The 13,439-nt window shown below is 41.2% G+C and overlaps 1 protein-coding gene across 1 annotated transcript in view; it reads right to left on the minus strand.

Annotated features, from left to right (window-relative positions):
* Positions 1-8,088: 8,088 nt before the first annotated feature.
* The window catches only part of PANX1 (pannexin 1), a 51,277-nt gene continuing 45,926 nt past the window's right edge, over positions 8,089-13,439 (minus strand). The window contains exons 3-5 of the mRNA XM_006871197.1: positions 12,292-12,515; positions 8,705-9,366; positions 8,089-8,168 (exon numbers count right to left, since the gene is read on the minus strand). Of these exons, the coding sequence (XP_006871259.1) occupies positions 8,089-8,168; positions 8,705-9,366; positions 12,292-12,515 (966 nt within the window). The remainder of the gene's footprint in view (positions 8,169-8,704; positions 9,367-12,291; positions 12,516-13,439) is intronic.

Raw genomic sequence — 13,439 nt, forward strand, 5'->3', positions numbered from 1 at the left:
GGTTGAACTAGAATGAATCGGTTCAAAACCTTGCCCTGCACAATGGCTAAGTATTCAGCTGTTAACAGAAAGGTTGGTAGTTTGAATCCAGCATCAGCTCTATGGGAGAAAAGACCCAGCAATCTGTACCCATAACAATTTCCGCTAAGAGGACCTCATTAGGCAGTTTTACGCTGTCATTTGTTGTTGTTAAATATCATCGAGTCAATTCTGACTCATTGTGACCCTGTATAGGGTTTCTGAGGAGCAGCTGGTGGGTTTGAACCACTGATATTGTGGTTTGAAGTCCAATGCTTATCCTACAGCGCCACACCAAAAATTCACTCTGTCATATAGGGTTATTATTAAGTCAGAATCAACTCAAAGGCATACAGCAATATAGTACACGTAACTGTGTCAGAGGGAGGGAGGGAAGACGGGGTGAGAACCTAGAGGTGCCCAGCAACCAGGGGCCTTGTGTGACCTAAACCACAAGTTTGTTCTTTATACCCTTTGTGGAGCGTGCTGAAGGATTTAAAAGTCCTGTATCTGGAGATTTGACATAATCAGATTTTCATTTACGAAGTCCACTGACAGGAATGTGGAAGACAGGTCAGATACAAACCTAAAAGACAGCACTGGGAAACCGCAAGAGGAATGGTCTCTGAGACAGACAGGCTAAGATGATTTGCCTTCTGTCACAGCAGACCCTGGGGTGGACCATGATCCCCACCCTCTCCTTGAGTGTGGCAGGCTTACTTCTGGTGTGGCGCTGTGGGCTAATGCGTCACATTGCAAAGTTGTTTGAACTGCAAGGCTGATGGCTCAAGCTCACCAGCTGCTCCTTGGAAACCCCTATACAGAGTCGCTATGGGTCGGAATCAAGTTGATGGTACTCAACAACAGCAACAACAGAATATAACAAAGGTTGGAGGACTTTGTAGATTTAATTATCATCGCTAAATCAGGTTTTTTATTTATGCAGAGAATATACTGGATGGCCTGGTCTTATCAGGGAAAAAGCCCTTAAAAGAGAGTCTGGGCTGTCCTTAAAAAGTCCCACTCTTCTTGCTGGCTAGATAATCGATGAGGCTGGAGAAGCCAGGTGGCCTCTAGGAACAGAGGGCAGCCTCTGGCTAACAGCAAAGCCGAGCCCTCAGTCATGCATCCACAAGGAAATGATTCTGCCTACAATCTGAGGGGGCTTGGAAGCAGATTCTTCTCCAGTTGAGTTTCCATATGAGAATGCAACCTGGTGCACATCTTGCCAATGCCTGTGAGATTGTGAGCAGAGGACCTAGCTAAGCTATAGCTGTACTCTTGGCCCATGAAAACTGTTAAGATAACAAAAGTGTGTTGCTTCAAACTACAAATTTTGCAGCAATTTGGTTAAGGGCCAACAGAAAACTCAGGCATTGCCCAAGGCTGCTGGTACCACCTGGGGAACAGTTAGGGAGCAAGAGTAGGTAATAATTACGTTATTAAATGCAGTTGAGAGGTTTCTGAGTCATAGTGAACCTGTGTAAGGTTTCCAAGGAGTGGATGGTAAGTTTGAACCACCAACCTTGCAGTCTAAACTGACCTTACAATCCAGAGCTTTACAGCTAGCATTTATGGACTGTCAGTGCCAGACACTGTACTAAGATTTTATATAGCTGATTTAGCCATAGCAGTAAATAGTTAATTGCCCATTGAGCAAAGGAGGCCCCTCTTGAAAGAAGTGGGCAGGTCAACCCATATTTAGCAGCATATAATCCTTATTCCTTTCTCCCCAGGTCCAATAAACAATACCCAATCAAAAAGCATGTGACCTTTGCTTTAGAAATTCCAGAATCTGCGGACCCTTAATCAAGGACTTTATTCCTTTACTTACTGCCAGCTGGATTGTAGCAAGTACCATGGAACCTACTGAATTCTATGTACCAAGCAGAAAGAAATGAGCCTCACAGCCTGTTACGTTTTCCATGACAAGACTCTCTGTAAAGGGCAGGCAGGAAATACTCCAATGCTGTTTTCATTACTCCAAGATTTAGTTTTATTTAAACCAGCACACGGTACAGAACTAAAACACTGTTTCACCTTTTATCTACACACATAACAACTTTCATTTCCAGCATCTCAATCCTCTTTTGAATGGCAATGCAGAGTATGGCCATGTGACTTATTTGGGAAATACAAACTGTAATGATGATCACCACCAACATGCACAGCTTTTCTAACAGATCATTTTCTATCACCATGATTGCAGAACAGAAAACGAGATGGCCTTAACTTGTAAAGTCATTTTCTTTACTCTATTGGCAGCATTCTTATGAAACAACACAGCACAAAGAACAAGACACTTTAAAGTTCTGTAATAAATTGAGTCAATGAAAAGAATTTCAATGACACTGAGAGCACCACTTTACAGAACATCATGAAATTAAAATTATGGCATGTATACATTAAGGAGTCATGGTGTAGTGATGTGGGTTAATGCACCACACTGCAAAGCCATCTGAACTGCAAGGTCGGCAGTTCAAGCTCACCAGCTGCTTCTCGGAAACCCTATACAGGGTCGCTATGGGTTGGAATCCACTCGACGGCACTTAACAACAACAAATATACATAAAGCCAACTTGTTAAAGAGCAACTAATGGTTTCAGATTTTCTGTAGACAACACTTGTAACCCTGCATAATTCCACATGCATTTTCCTCTTGTAAGCAGAGGAAAAACCGAAAACAAAACAAACAAAAAAACAAAAGAAAAAAAACCTCAAGGTCTGGGAAACTTTTATAACATTTCATAAAGTTACAGAACAATTACTGATCAAGCCTCATGTATTAAGTGACAAAGTATTTTTACAGGAGAACCCAGAAGCATGACACATTCATTTAAAGTAGGCAGGGCAAACCACTCAGAAAGTAACGATGATTATATTCCACATATGACATGGTATCATCTTTGCCAATCTTTTTAAGAGTTTCATTTGTAAAAAAAGAGGACCAAAATTCTAATGTTTACCCAGAAGGAACTACTTAATCTCACTGCCCTCACATGAAACCTCAATTACTGGTAACTGCACACTTTAATCAACATTTGTCTTCTCCAAAGGTTATGCAGTAAAATAACCAAGATCAGACTTTAAAACTTGAGTTCCCTAATCATTACCAATCAACGCTGAACTTGTATTGAACTCAGAAAATGGTCATGATTTACTCCACAATAAAAAGCTATGGACTATCACTACTTTTATATGGAAACCTATTTATATACAGAAATAGTCCTCTCTCTACCAAGTGGCTGAATGAGCCTCCCCTCCCCTGCAGAGGGCCATTTATCTGCTAAAATCAAATCATAGTTGCCAACAAAATAGGATTTATCATAACAGTTTGCTTGCTTGTTCATTCACTCAGCAAACATTTACAGAGTGACTATTACATGCCAGTCTCCGTTTTAGGAGCCTGAGATAAAACAATGGATAAGAAAATTCCATCCTTTTAGATCTTCTATTTATCTCAGATTGGCAGTAAGAATGAGTCCTTGGGCAGTGCAAATCGTTAATATGCTCAGCTAACCAAAATGTTAGAGGATTGAGTCTATCCAGAGATATACCTCAGGAGGAAGGCCTGGTGATCTATCTACTTTAGAAAAATGATTCATTGAATAAATCCAATGGAGCACAGTTCTACTCTGGCATATATACTTGGGTTGCCATGAGTTGCAGCTGACTCAAGGGCAACTTTCTGCCTTGGGCAATAAAATAAATAAACCAAACAATGAACCTATTAAAAAGGGAGTTAAAAGAATTCTATTATAAGAAGTGAGCTGATTCTCACCAGACCAAGGACCACAAATGGCACACATCCAGAGAGAAGAGGATACTCAGTAAATAAGTAGTTTCCACAAATAAGACATAAATATACCAACACCACCCACCATACACTTGGCTGTTTCTATCTTTCTCATAGTACAAAGTAGGAGGAAGCATTTTAGAAACATTAATGCCCACCCTCCCACGTTCCAGCAAGGCTGACTCCGTGAGGGACTGTTATTTGAATCTGGAAGGAGATGATGACTTTGTGGCCAGGAGAAGACAGCAGTCAATGCAGGTTGTCTGTTCATCCAAGGTCATTGCTGCCCACTCTCACAATGACCTTGTTCCATCAGACTCTGAAGAACGAATCTGTACTTAAAAATCCAGTTTATTTAAAAGTATGCAAACATTAGTCACACCTATGTCTGAATCTTACTGTTAGAATGGGTAGCTTTTCAAAAGGACAACGGGAGTCCCCTTTCTCTTCAGATGCAGGGCTTGCAACAACCTTTGAAGGTGCATTTTAAATGCTGCGTATATGTGAGGAGCAGGTCCATCATCACTTTTAAATGAGTTTCAAGGGTGGGTTTGTGACCGTCCCAAAGCTTAAGAGCCTCTACTTTAAGACTTAAAGTCTCTGCTTGTCTTTTAGTAAATTAAACATGCAACTGGAGTTCTGTTTTCAGAAGGATCCGTCCAATTCCCAGCTGTAACACTTGTCATGAGTCTGGTTTAAGCTTTGTAAAGACATCAGCTGGAAATAAAGATGGTAACCCCGAGATGGTCCTTCAAGATCTGGCATTCCTTTTTGATAAGACAGTGAATGACTCCTCTCCTTCAGAAAACTGGCTCCTTGAACGGAGTTCTTTCAAGCCAGAGACTCACAGTGGATGAAGAGTTAACTTTCCTAATAAGACTTTTTTTTTTTTTTTTTTTAACCAAACTGAACTCTATGGCCAGGCAACCATATCAGCCTTTTGATCCACTACTGTGGCTTACAGACAACTCTACTGTATCCCACTGTCTTGTCCTCCCCACCTTATGCAGGATAATGAATAAAAGACAACTGGAACTCTTAGAACATTAAGAAGATCATCCACCACTGGGATAAAACTGTTAACTAGACTCTCAAAACCATCACTTAACAAAAGTTATGGAAGAAAGAAAAACAATATGGCGCCTCTCAGGATCCTGGAGCATTTGCTGGAAGTTTTCTGGCAGAACTTTTACTTAGCTTCTTTTCACCTCTAAACACTTGTGTCTGTCCCCCACTCTCTTTTACTAGTCTCTGAACTCCTCAAAGATAGGGGACTGCGGTGTGCTTATCTGCACAGCCAGTGACCGGTGTGCTATTTGAGACATCATAGATCCTACTGGAGTTTAAAGGGCAGGAATGTAAAAATGGGCTGCGGCAGAGGTCAAGGACCCCAACTGTATTCACCCTGATAACAGGATCACCCACAATGGGGCTAATTAGGATTAGGAACTTGAATTCCCTAATGGTTACCAACCAACCAACACTGAATTTATATTGAACTTGGAAAATGGTCACAACTTACTCCACTGTAAAAAGCTAAAGACTATCAATCACTGCTTTTAAGTGGAAATGTATTTACAGAAATTGTCCTTTCTCCAAGAGGCTGAATGAGCCTCCACACCCTGCAGAGGACCTGGTCTTCTAAAATAATGTACTCATTTTTATCACTTCACAATACAAATAAAAGGCAATCCATGGAGAAGATGAGACAATGTTTTTTATAGTTCACATTCTAGAAAAATACATTCCATAAATCTTTTCTAATGATAAAAGACCAGTGTAAATAATGGTGATGGAAAATCTCAGACACAAGAATATAAAAATGTCACACAATCAATTATTTTTGTTTGTTACTGCCATTTCAATGCCACACTATAATTCAACAGTAATAAAGATCAGGCCATAGAGAATACATTAAAACAGTGATTGCACCTTTGGTATTGATCATCAACCTTCCCCCTCTCTCAGAAACTATCACAAAAGCAGAAATAAATCGGCTTTTCTGAATATTCTTAAAGGTGGGCATCAGCATATACATTTCTTGTTCTTCATAAAACGGCTATCAGACTAGGTAAACAACTGTTCCTAAGGGTCCAAAGTAAACTTTTGAGGTTCCTGAGGATTATTCACGTTAGCAATGTGTTCATTTTTTTTTAAGAATAAAAAAATGGGAGGCCCACAGATGTAATTTTAACGAACTTTGTATAAGACGTAAACACACAACACAAGGGGACTTCAAAAAGTTCATGGAAAAAATCCCGTATGTTTTCATTCCATTTTTCTATGAATTTTTTGAAGTCCGACTATATTTCCATGGTCAGAATTGGATAAGATTTTTAGCATATCCTGAGTTGGGCTCAATGTTCCTCCCAAGTGGCCTCAATTCTGACACGGTATGAGTCTAAATTAAAATGTATTTTTTAAAGTTGCATTTAAGTATAAATAAAATACTGCTAAGTTGTTCAAAGGAGCTCTGGTAGCGTAGTGGTTACAAATCGGGCTGCAAACCTTAAGGTCAGCAGTTCAAAACTACCAGGCGCCTCGTGGGAGAAAGATGAGGCTTTCTACTCCAGTCAAGATTTACAGCCTTGGAAACCCTGTACAGGGTCGCTATGGGTCGGAATCGACCTGACTCGACAGCACTTAACAACAACAAAGCTGTTTAAACTCCAAGCACATCAAAGGGGAAAAGTCATTTAGGTGCTCTGATCATACTAGGCAAAGGTGTCCCTCACTTTGAACATGTACTGTTACTGTGTTTCAGTTAAATCCTATTTCAAATGTCTTTGACCACAGAGAAAAGCACTATGACAGCCCTTTGGCAGTGACTGATTTAAGTCCTTCAGTATGTTTACAGTTCCGCACTGGGGTCTTGTTGAAGCATTCTTACCCATTTTATCTTCACGATGGTATGAATCAAATATCCTTTAGACTTTATCTCATATCTCACCAAGTTTTCCATCACAGCAGTGTTTGGGCCTGCTGCCCTTTAAACCAGAGTGCAACGAACAGCGGTCAGAGAATTTCAATTAGCCAAACGTTAACAGGCGCCTGACGTACAAGAACCACAGCATCGATATTATAGCTGACCCTTGAACAACTGTATGAGATGAGCTGCCTGCACCTGGGAAAGCCGATTCAGGGTTACTGTGTGTCAGAAGGGACTCCGTGGCAGTGGGCTCGAGTGTTGTGATGCTAATCCCCTCTCCAGTCAGTGCTAGTCTCTTACCCTCCCAGCGCCCCCCAGCTGGCCTCGCAAATTGCTCATGTGGAGAAGATTAGTATCAAAAGGCATTGGAGCAAGTACTCACCAACATGTGAGCTGAATGCAATGTTCGTGTTGCTGCTGTTAAGTGCTGTCAAGTCAATTCTGACTCATAGCGACCATATTATGTAGGATTTCCAAGGAGTAGCTGGTGGGTTTGAACTGTCGACCTTATGGTTTGTCCAGTGCTTATCCTACAGTGCCACACCAAGACCCCCTATATTTACGGCATGCCTATTACACAAAGTAGCATGAGTTAAAAAAAACCCAGGTATTATTAGTGGGCCCATGGTTCAAGCTCTTTTTGTTCAGGGGTCAACTGTAAACTCTAAGTGCATTTTCTAATGTGTAAGAGGTTGGTGTCCCTAACCCCATGTTGTTCAAGTGTCAACTGTATTTTTAACTTAGGTCACTACCAAGAATAAGTTGACCTATAGTCCACAGTTAGCAAGTGAAAAGGTTTTCTCATGTAACAGTTATTAGCGGCACATGGGAGTTTCACATTTAATTGCATCCCGATATGTTTGTCATTTCATAAAATTAAAACAAAACCTTCCAAAGTCCTTGCTTTCTAGTAGTTCTGAGTTTCACTGACAACATCTGATTAGCCAAAACTTGAGAAGAACTATTACTCTTTTATTTTGACTACTCCTTGCACTTTTCATTTGATGAGGAGATATATACACAAGGGGGCTTAAACATTTTCATGGAAAAATGGAATTGAAAGATAATGGAATTTTTCCAGGAATTATTGAAAGCCAACTCATGTATACACTTGCTGTGGTTTCTCCAACTTGTTTCCCGTAGAAAATTAATGAGCTGTTTTTCAGGACATTCTTTCAAACATCATTTTCATCAGGAACTCAGTAAGATGTACCCAATGTCTCTACCAAGAATCATTTGCTGCAAACCACTGTGAATCTGACACTTCCTTCAGCCAAAACAAATCCCATGTCACAGAAGTTACTGGTATGAAGTTCAAGGAAAAAAAACAAAACAAAAAAAAACATCAGCACGAAGAATCCATAAGTCTCTGCCGGACATTCTTCTCTCCATTGTTTGTAATAGTTTCACTGGGTAGGTTCAGATCTGTCAAAATTGAAAACAAGCATTTATGACAGAAGGCTACATCTGTGCACCGCAAGAACATGAGCACTAATCAACGATTCTTAGAGAGAGCCATCGTATCCTTTGCTTGACCACATTTAGCTTCATAGCCAAATTTCCAACCATGGTGAAACTAGCTCAAGGAAACAATTAAATAGATTAACTTTCAGTCAGTTGTGCAAGAGACAGAGACAGAGAGACAAGAGGAAGAGTGATACAGAGAGAAAAGTCAGGACAAGACAAAAATAGGTGAGAGAGACCACAAGCAAGAGGGCTAGAGCTAGAAGCAGAGATGAGATAGAGACTGAATGAGGTGGAAGTGGGAACAATCAGAAAACCCACAGACTCCTTCTTTCTTTGTAAACTTGGGACAGCACTAGTTCTTTTTCCCTCTCTCCCAATATGGAGGGATTTCTCCCAAGACCATGCTAGGAAAATGGTTTAACAATGGCAGATGGGGTAAATAGTTTCAGTCACTCTTAAAAAGTAGTTGTAATGGCACTTTGGGGGCTGCCTACCTTGGATGTCTGCCGTCTGGTTTTCCTGCTCCTCTCCCATCGTGTTTACAGCAGGTTTGGGAATTCTGCCATCAACAACGTCCATCTTGATCATGCCAAGATTGGTCAATAGTAGCATTGGGTCGATTCCCTGACCATTGCTTTTGATATTTTCCAGTATCTTAAGACACTTGTAGGACTTGAGTTCACTTATATTCTCTTCCAGGAAAAGGTTGTAGAGGCTTAAATCATTGTACCCTTCAGACTTGAAATGTAGAACATCAAATGTGGGCAGGATCTCATACACTTTGAGAACATCTGTCTTCTGTCGAAATGGAACAAACAATGTATAGACAACCATAGGCGCCAGCAGACCATAGACCATCAGGTTAATGAAGCTGAGAAGCTGGAAGATGCCCACGGCGATGAGTTTGCACTGGAATTTATCAGGGACAGTGCTGTCATTCTTCAGGATCCCCGACTTGATGCTACAGACAAACTCATCTGATAATGACGAGAGGCTGAAGTAATAGCCCAGATAGACACATGCTAACAGTATAATCGTGAGTGTTAGTGCACGGCAGCTGAGGTACTTGACTATTAAATTAAACGAGTTTTTCTTTGTCTTCAAGTACTGTTCCACAATTGGGTACTTGAAGTGACTTTCAGATATTTCCCACAAACTAAAAAGGAAGTAAAAACAAACTCTAATCAAGACCATCACATATTAAAAGCATAAACACATTCAATAATGTTGTTGTTAAGTGCCATCGAGTTGGTGCTGACCCATAGCAACCTGGTATATGTATCTGAGGAGCCCCTGGTGAACTTGAACTGCTGACCTTGCATTCAAAACAACTTTGCAGTCCAGTGCATTAACCCAGAGCATTATGCCAGATTGCCAGGGCATTCAATAATGCAACAAACAATTCTCAAAGTCTTCCTTCCCACACTACTCTACCTGTAACTTCACTGGAGTCCTAGGGAATAAAATTAGGCTTAAGCCTTTTGTGACCTGTGGGATATACAGAGACCACCTACATTTTCTGCCTCTGGGGTTTACTGGGAACCTGGTATCCCATTTTTAGTGCATGCTGCTATCTGATGGAGGCTCTGTACAACTGCATGAATCTGAAGAAATGGGCTTCATTCCATCAACTCCTGCACCAGAGACCTCTGGGACCTATGTGTGCCACTGGTGGTGTTGGTGGTGGTAGTGATTATGTGCCGTGGAATCAGTTCTGACTCATGGCAACCTTGGCTTGGGTTTCCAAGGCTGAAAATCTTTATAGATCAGAAAGCCACATCTTTCTCCCACAGAGCGGCTAGTAGTTTTGAACTGCTGGCCTTGCAGTTAGCAGCACAACTCTTAACCTACTGTGCTACCAGGATTCCCTATTATATGAGCATCATAATATCTCAAAAATGTTTGTTTTTTGCCATTTCATTGGAAATGCATGCCATTACTGAAAATGCAAGGTTTCAAAGAATCAAAGCAGAAAATAATTTGGTCTTAAAATTAAGTTAATGAAAAAAAGAGAGAAGAGAAGAAAGAGAAAGAGAGAAAAAAAGCAGAAGGAAAAGCAATAATTAACTACTTTTTCACTTAGTATTTTAGAGTGTATTTAGTGAAATCACTACCCATCTGTCCACTGGTTCACTATGGTGGCTTGTGTGTTACTGTGATGTATGAAGCTGCACCACTAGTATTTAAAGTACCAGCAGGGCCACCTGTAGATAGGTTTCAGCAGAGCTCTCAGGCTAAGACAGAGTAGGAGGGAAGGCCAGACAATCAGCTTCTAAAAATTAAGCAATGAAAACTGTATGAATCATAACAGGGTTGCTATGAGCCAGAACTGAGTTGGCAGCCCTTAACAACATAATAAAAGCATTTGGTTGATAATGCTGTTTTGAAGATTAAATGAGATCATGTACTTAAAGCACTTGACACAGGGTCTGGGATGCAACTAAGTGCTCAAAAAGATAGCTATTATGTATGTAACTATTACTCTTGTCGGTAAGGAGTCCTGGTGGTGCTGTGGTTTAATCATCCATTGGACTGCTGACCACAAGGCTGACAGTTCAAACCCACCAACTACTCCACAGGAGAAAGAAGAGGTTGCCTGCTCCCATAAAGGTTTGTTGTTGTTATGTGTCGTTGAGTCAATTTCGACTCATAGTGACCCTGTACAGGGTTTCCGGGGTTGTAAATCTTTACAGGAGCAGAAAGCCTCATCTTTCTCCTGTGGAACCGCTGGTAGTTTCGAACTGCTGACCTTAAGATTAGCAGCCCAATTTGTAACCACTATGCTACCAGAGATCCTTCTGTAAAGCTTGAAAATCCTAAAGAACAGCTCTACTCTGTCCTATAGGGTTGCTATGAGTCAGAATAGACTCAACGGCAGTAGGTTCAGTTTGGTTTGGATTGTCAATAAAAAAAGCCAGAGTAAGACTATGACACATGCCAGGCACTATATCTACTTGCTCCCCATTTTTGCCAAACTTTTTTCTCATGCTCAGATGCTCATAACACTCTGTTGTTTTCTGTCTTTTCAGAGGTGCACATGAAAATATACATAAGACATGCACTACTTCAATAATTTCTACATGAACAATTTCGTGACACTAGACACATTCTTCAAGTTTGGCCTCCTTTCTGGACAACTTTTCCACACTGTGTCACCATCACTAATGTAAACTCACTGCACCTGCCTCTCATCTTTCGAGCTGTTGTAGTCAATGTGATCATATGGAGAGAAATCTTTAAAAGAGTAGACAGCTTAAAGCAGACATTCTTTTCCAGTTAAGCTGGTGTGGCGCTGTGGGTTAATGGGATAGACTGCAAGGTCAGTTTGAATAGAAAGGTCGGAGGTTAAACCTCACCAACCACTCCTCGAAAACCCTATAAAGGATCACTATAGGTCGGAACTGACTTGATAGCACTTAAAAACAACAATTATTTAGTTTAAAGATGACTTTGGGGGGGGGGGGATAGTTTCAGGTTTAAAGATTTACAAGGTTTAAAGATTCCCTTAGGGTAACAGTTTCAGGGAGTCATCCCAGTCCTGATTGGGCTCTAGAATGGCTGATGTCATGCAAATTTTCAATTTTGTTACACAAAACCTCCCTTCTGAAGAGGACTCTTCTATAGGTTGAGTAATAAAATAGCCAGGCACCTTCCAGGACTTCTGGTTGGTAGTCATTAATTTGAGGTGATTAGACACACATTCCATTTCCTCTAAGTGATTCCTGACCATCCATTTTCTAGTGGTCCCAGTGAATGCAGACCAATTGTACCTTGGATGGCCACTCAAAAGCCTTCAAGATCCCAGTCGTCTGTGCTTCTTTAAGGAGGAGGTCAAAGCAAGGAAGCTAAAAGTAGTACATTTGTTAACCCTGCTAGAGCACATTTTAAAAGCTGAAAGAGTGATATTTAACTGAACAAGGAGGATTCTTGATGGGATGATAGAAGCTGGAACAGGCCAGCAAGGGTGAAATATAAGGAGAGCCTTCCTGGTTCCCACAGACTGTCACTATGTAGATGATCTTCCCCACTCCCGAGAATTGTACTACAAAGCTTGACAAGATACCTGCTGGGGTTACGTTACCTTTGCCCTACGTTCTCGTTTAAGCCCATAACTGGGCAGGCACCATCTCTCATGTCGAGGTCACGGACACTTTTTGCAGCTTTAATTGCACGGTTGTAAACTTTGTCAAGTTCTTCCATGATAAACTTCAGGTCTGAGCAGAGATGAGGAGCAGCTGTGAAACGCCAGAACAAGGAGGGCAGGTACAAGAGAATCGCAAGCAGTAACAGGATGTAGGGGAAAAACTGAAAAAGAAGAGCAAACATGGGACTAGTAGTAGAGTCACCCCTCCCAACATGCACACACACAATGAAGTAATGAAATGGCTTCTCTCATTGTTTCTCATTTCCAGGCTCATTATCTAATAAAAACGTCTTCTGCTAAATTCTGGCGTGGCGCTATGGATCAGCACTAGACTGTGAATCACAAGGTCAGCAGTTCAAACCCACCAGCTGTTTCTCAGAAACCCACTTGATGGTGCTTAACAACAGCTAAATTCACCAATCCAGGTAATACCTGACACTGGTAGTTACCTTTTTGTTTTCTTTAATAGACATTAATTTGAAAAACAGACAACTACATGGAGACACAAGGTATGCCCTTTCTAATCAAAGAAGGAAAAGAAAAGAAAAGAAAAAAAAGACTCTCATGAGCTTCAGAGTAATTCCAGAACAAAAAGCCAATTAAGGAACTGGTAAATGTCAAAAGGAACTTGGCTTGAATTGTTGTAGTTTTAAGAGGCAACTAAGGTAACAACCTCCCCGCCCCCCCCCACACACACACATGCCTAAGAGAGACTGAGACTCAAAGGGAACACATGAGCAGACATGTAAGCTTGCTGGTGACCACATTGGTCTACTGGTGAGTGGAAGAGGGGGAAAGGCAGCAATGAAGAAGAAATGGGCTAAATTCAACCACATTCCATTGATTCCCACTGACCTGGAGATGAGAGAGAGAAGAGGAAGGGCTGGGTGGTCCAAAGTGTGGTGAGACCTGGGGACACCTGAACCCATGGACAAAGACAAAGCCACAGAGGGAGGACTAGAGCTGAGAGTGAGGCATCCAGCTAACATGAAGTGAGGGGATATACACAAGAAGACCCAAACTTGCAGACAGTACCCCATCTGACCTAGCCTCGATGGCTTGATAATCAGAACTCATCTAGAGGA

Source organism: Chrysochloris asiatica, unplaced genomic scaffold, assembly GCF_000296735.1.
Source record: "Chrysochloris asiatica unplaced genomic scaffold, ChrAsi1.0 scaffold00163, whole genome shotgun sequence".
Lineage (NCBI taxonomy): Eukaryota > Metazoa > Chordata > Mammalia > Afrosoricida > Chrysochloridae > Chrysochloris > Chrysochloris asiatica.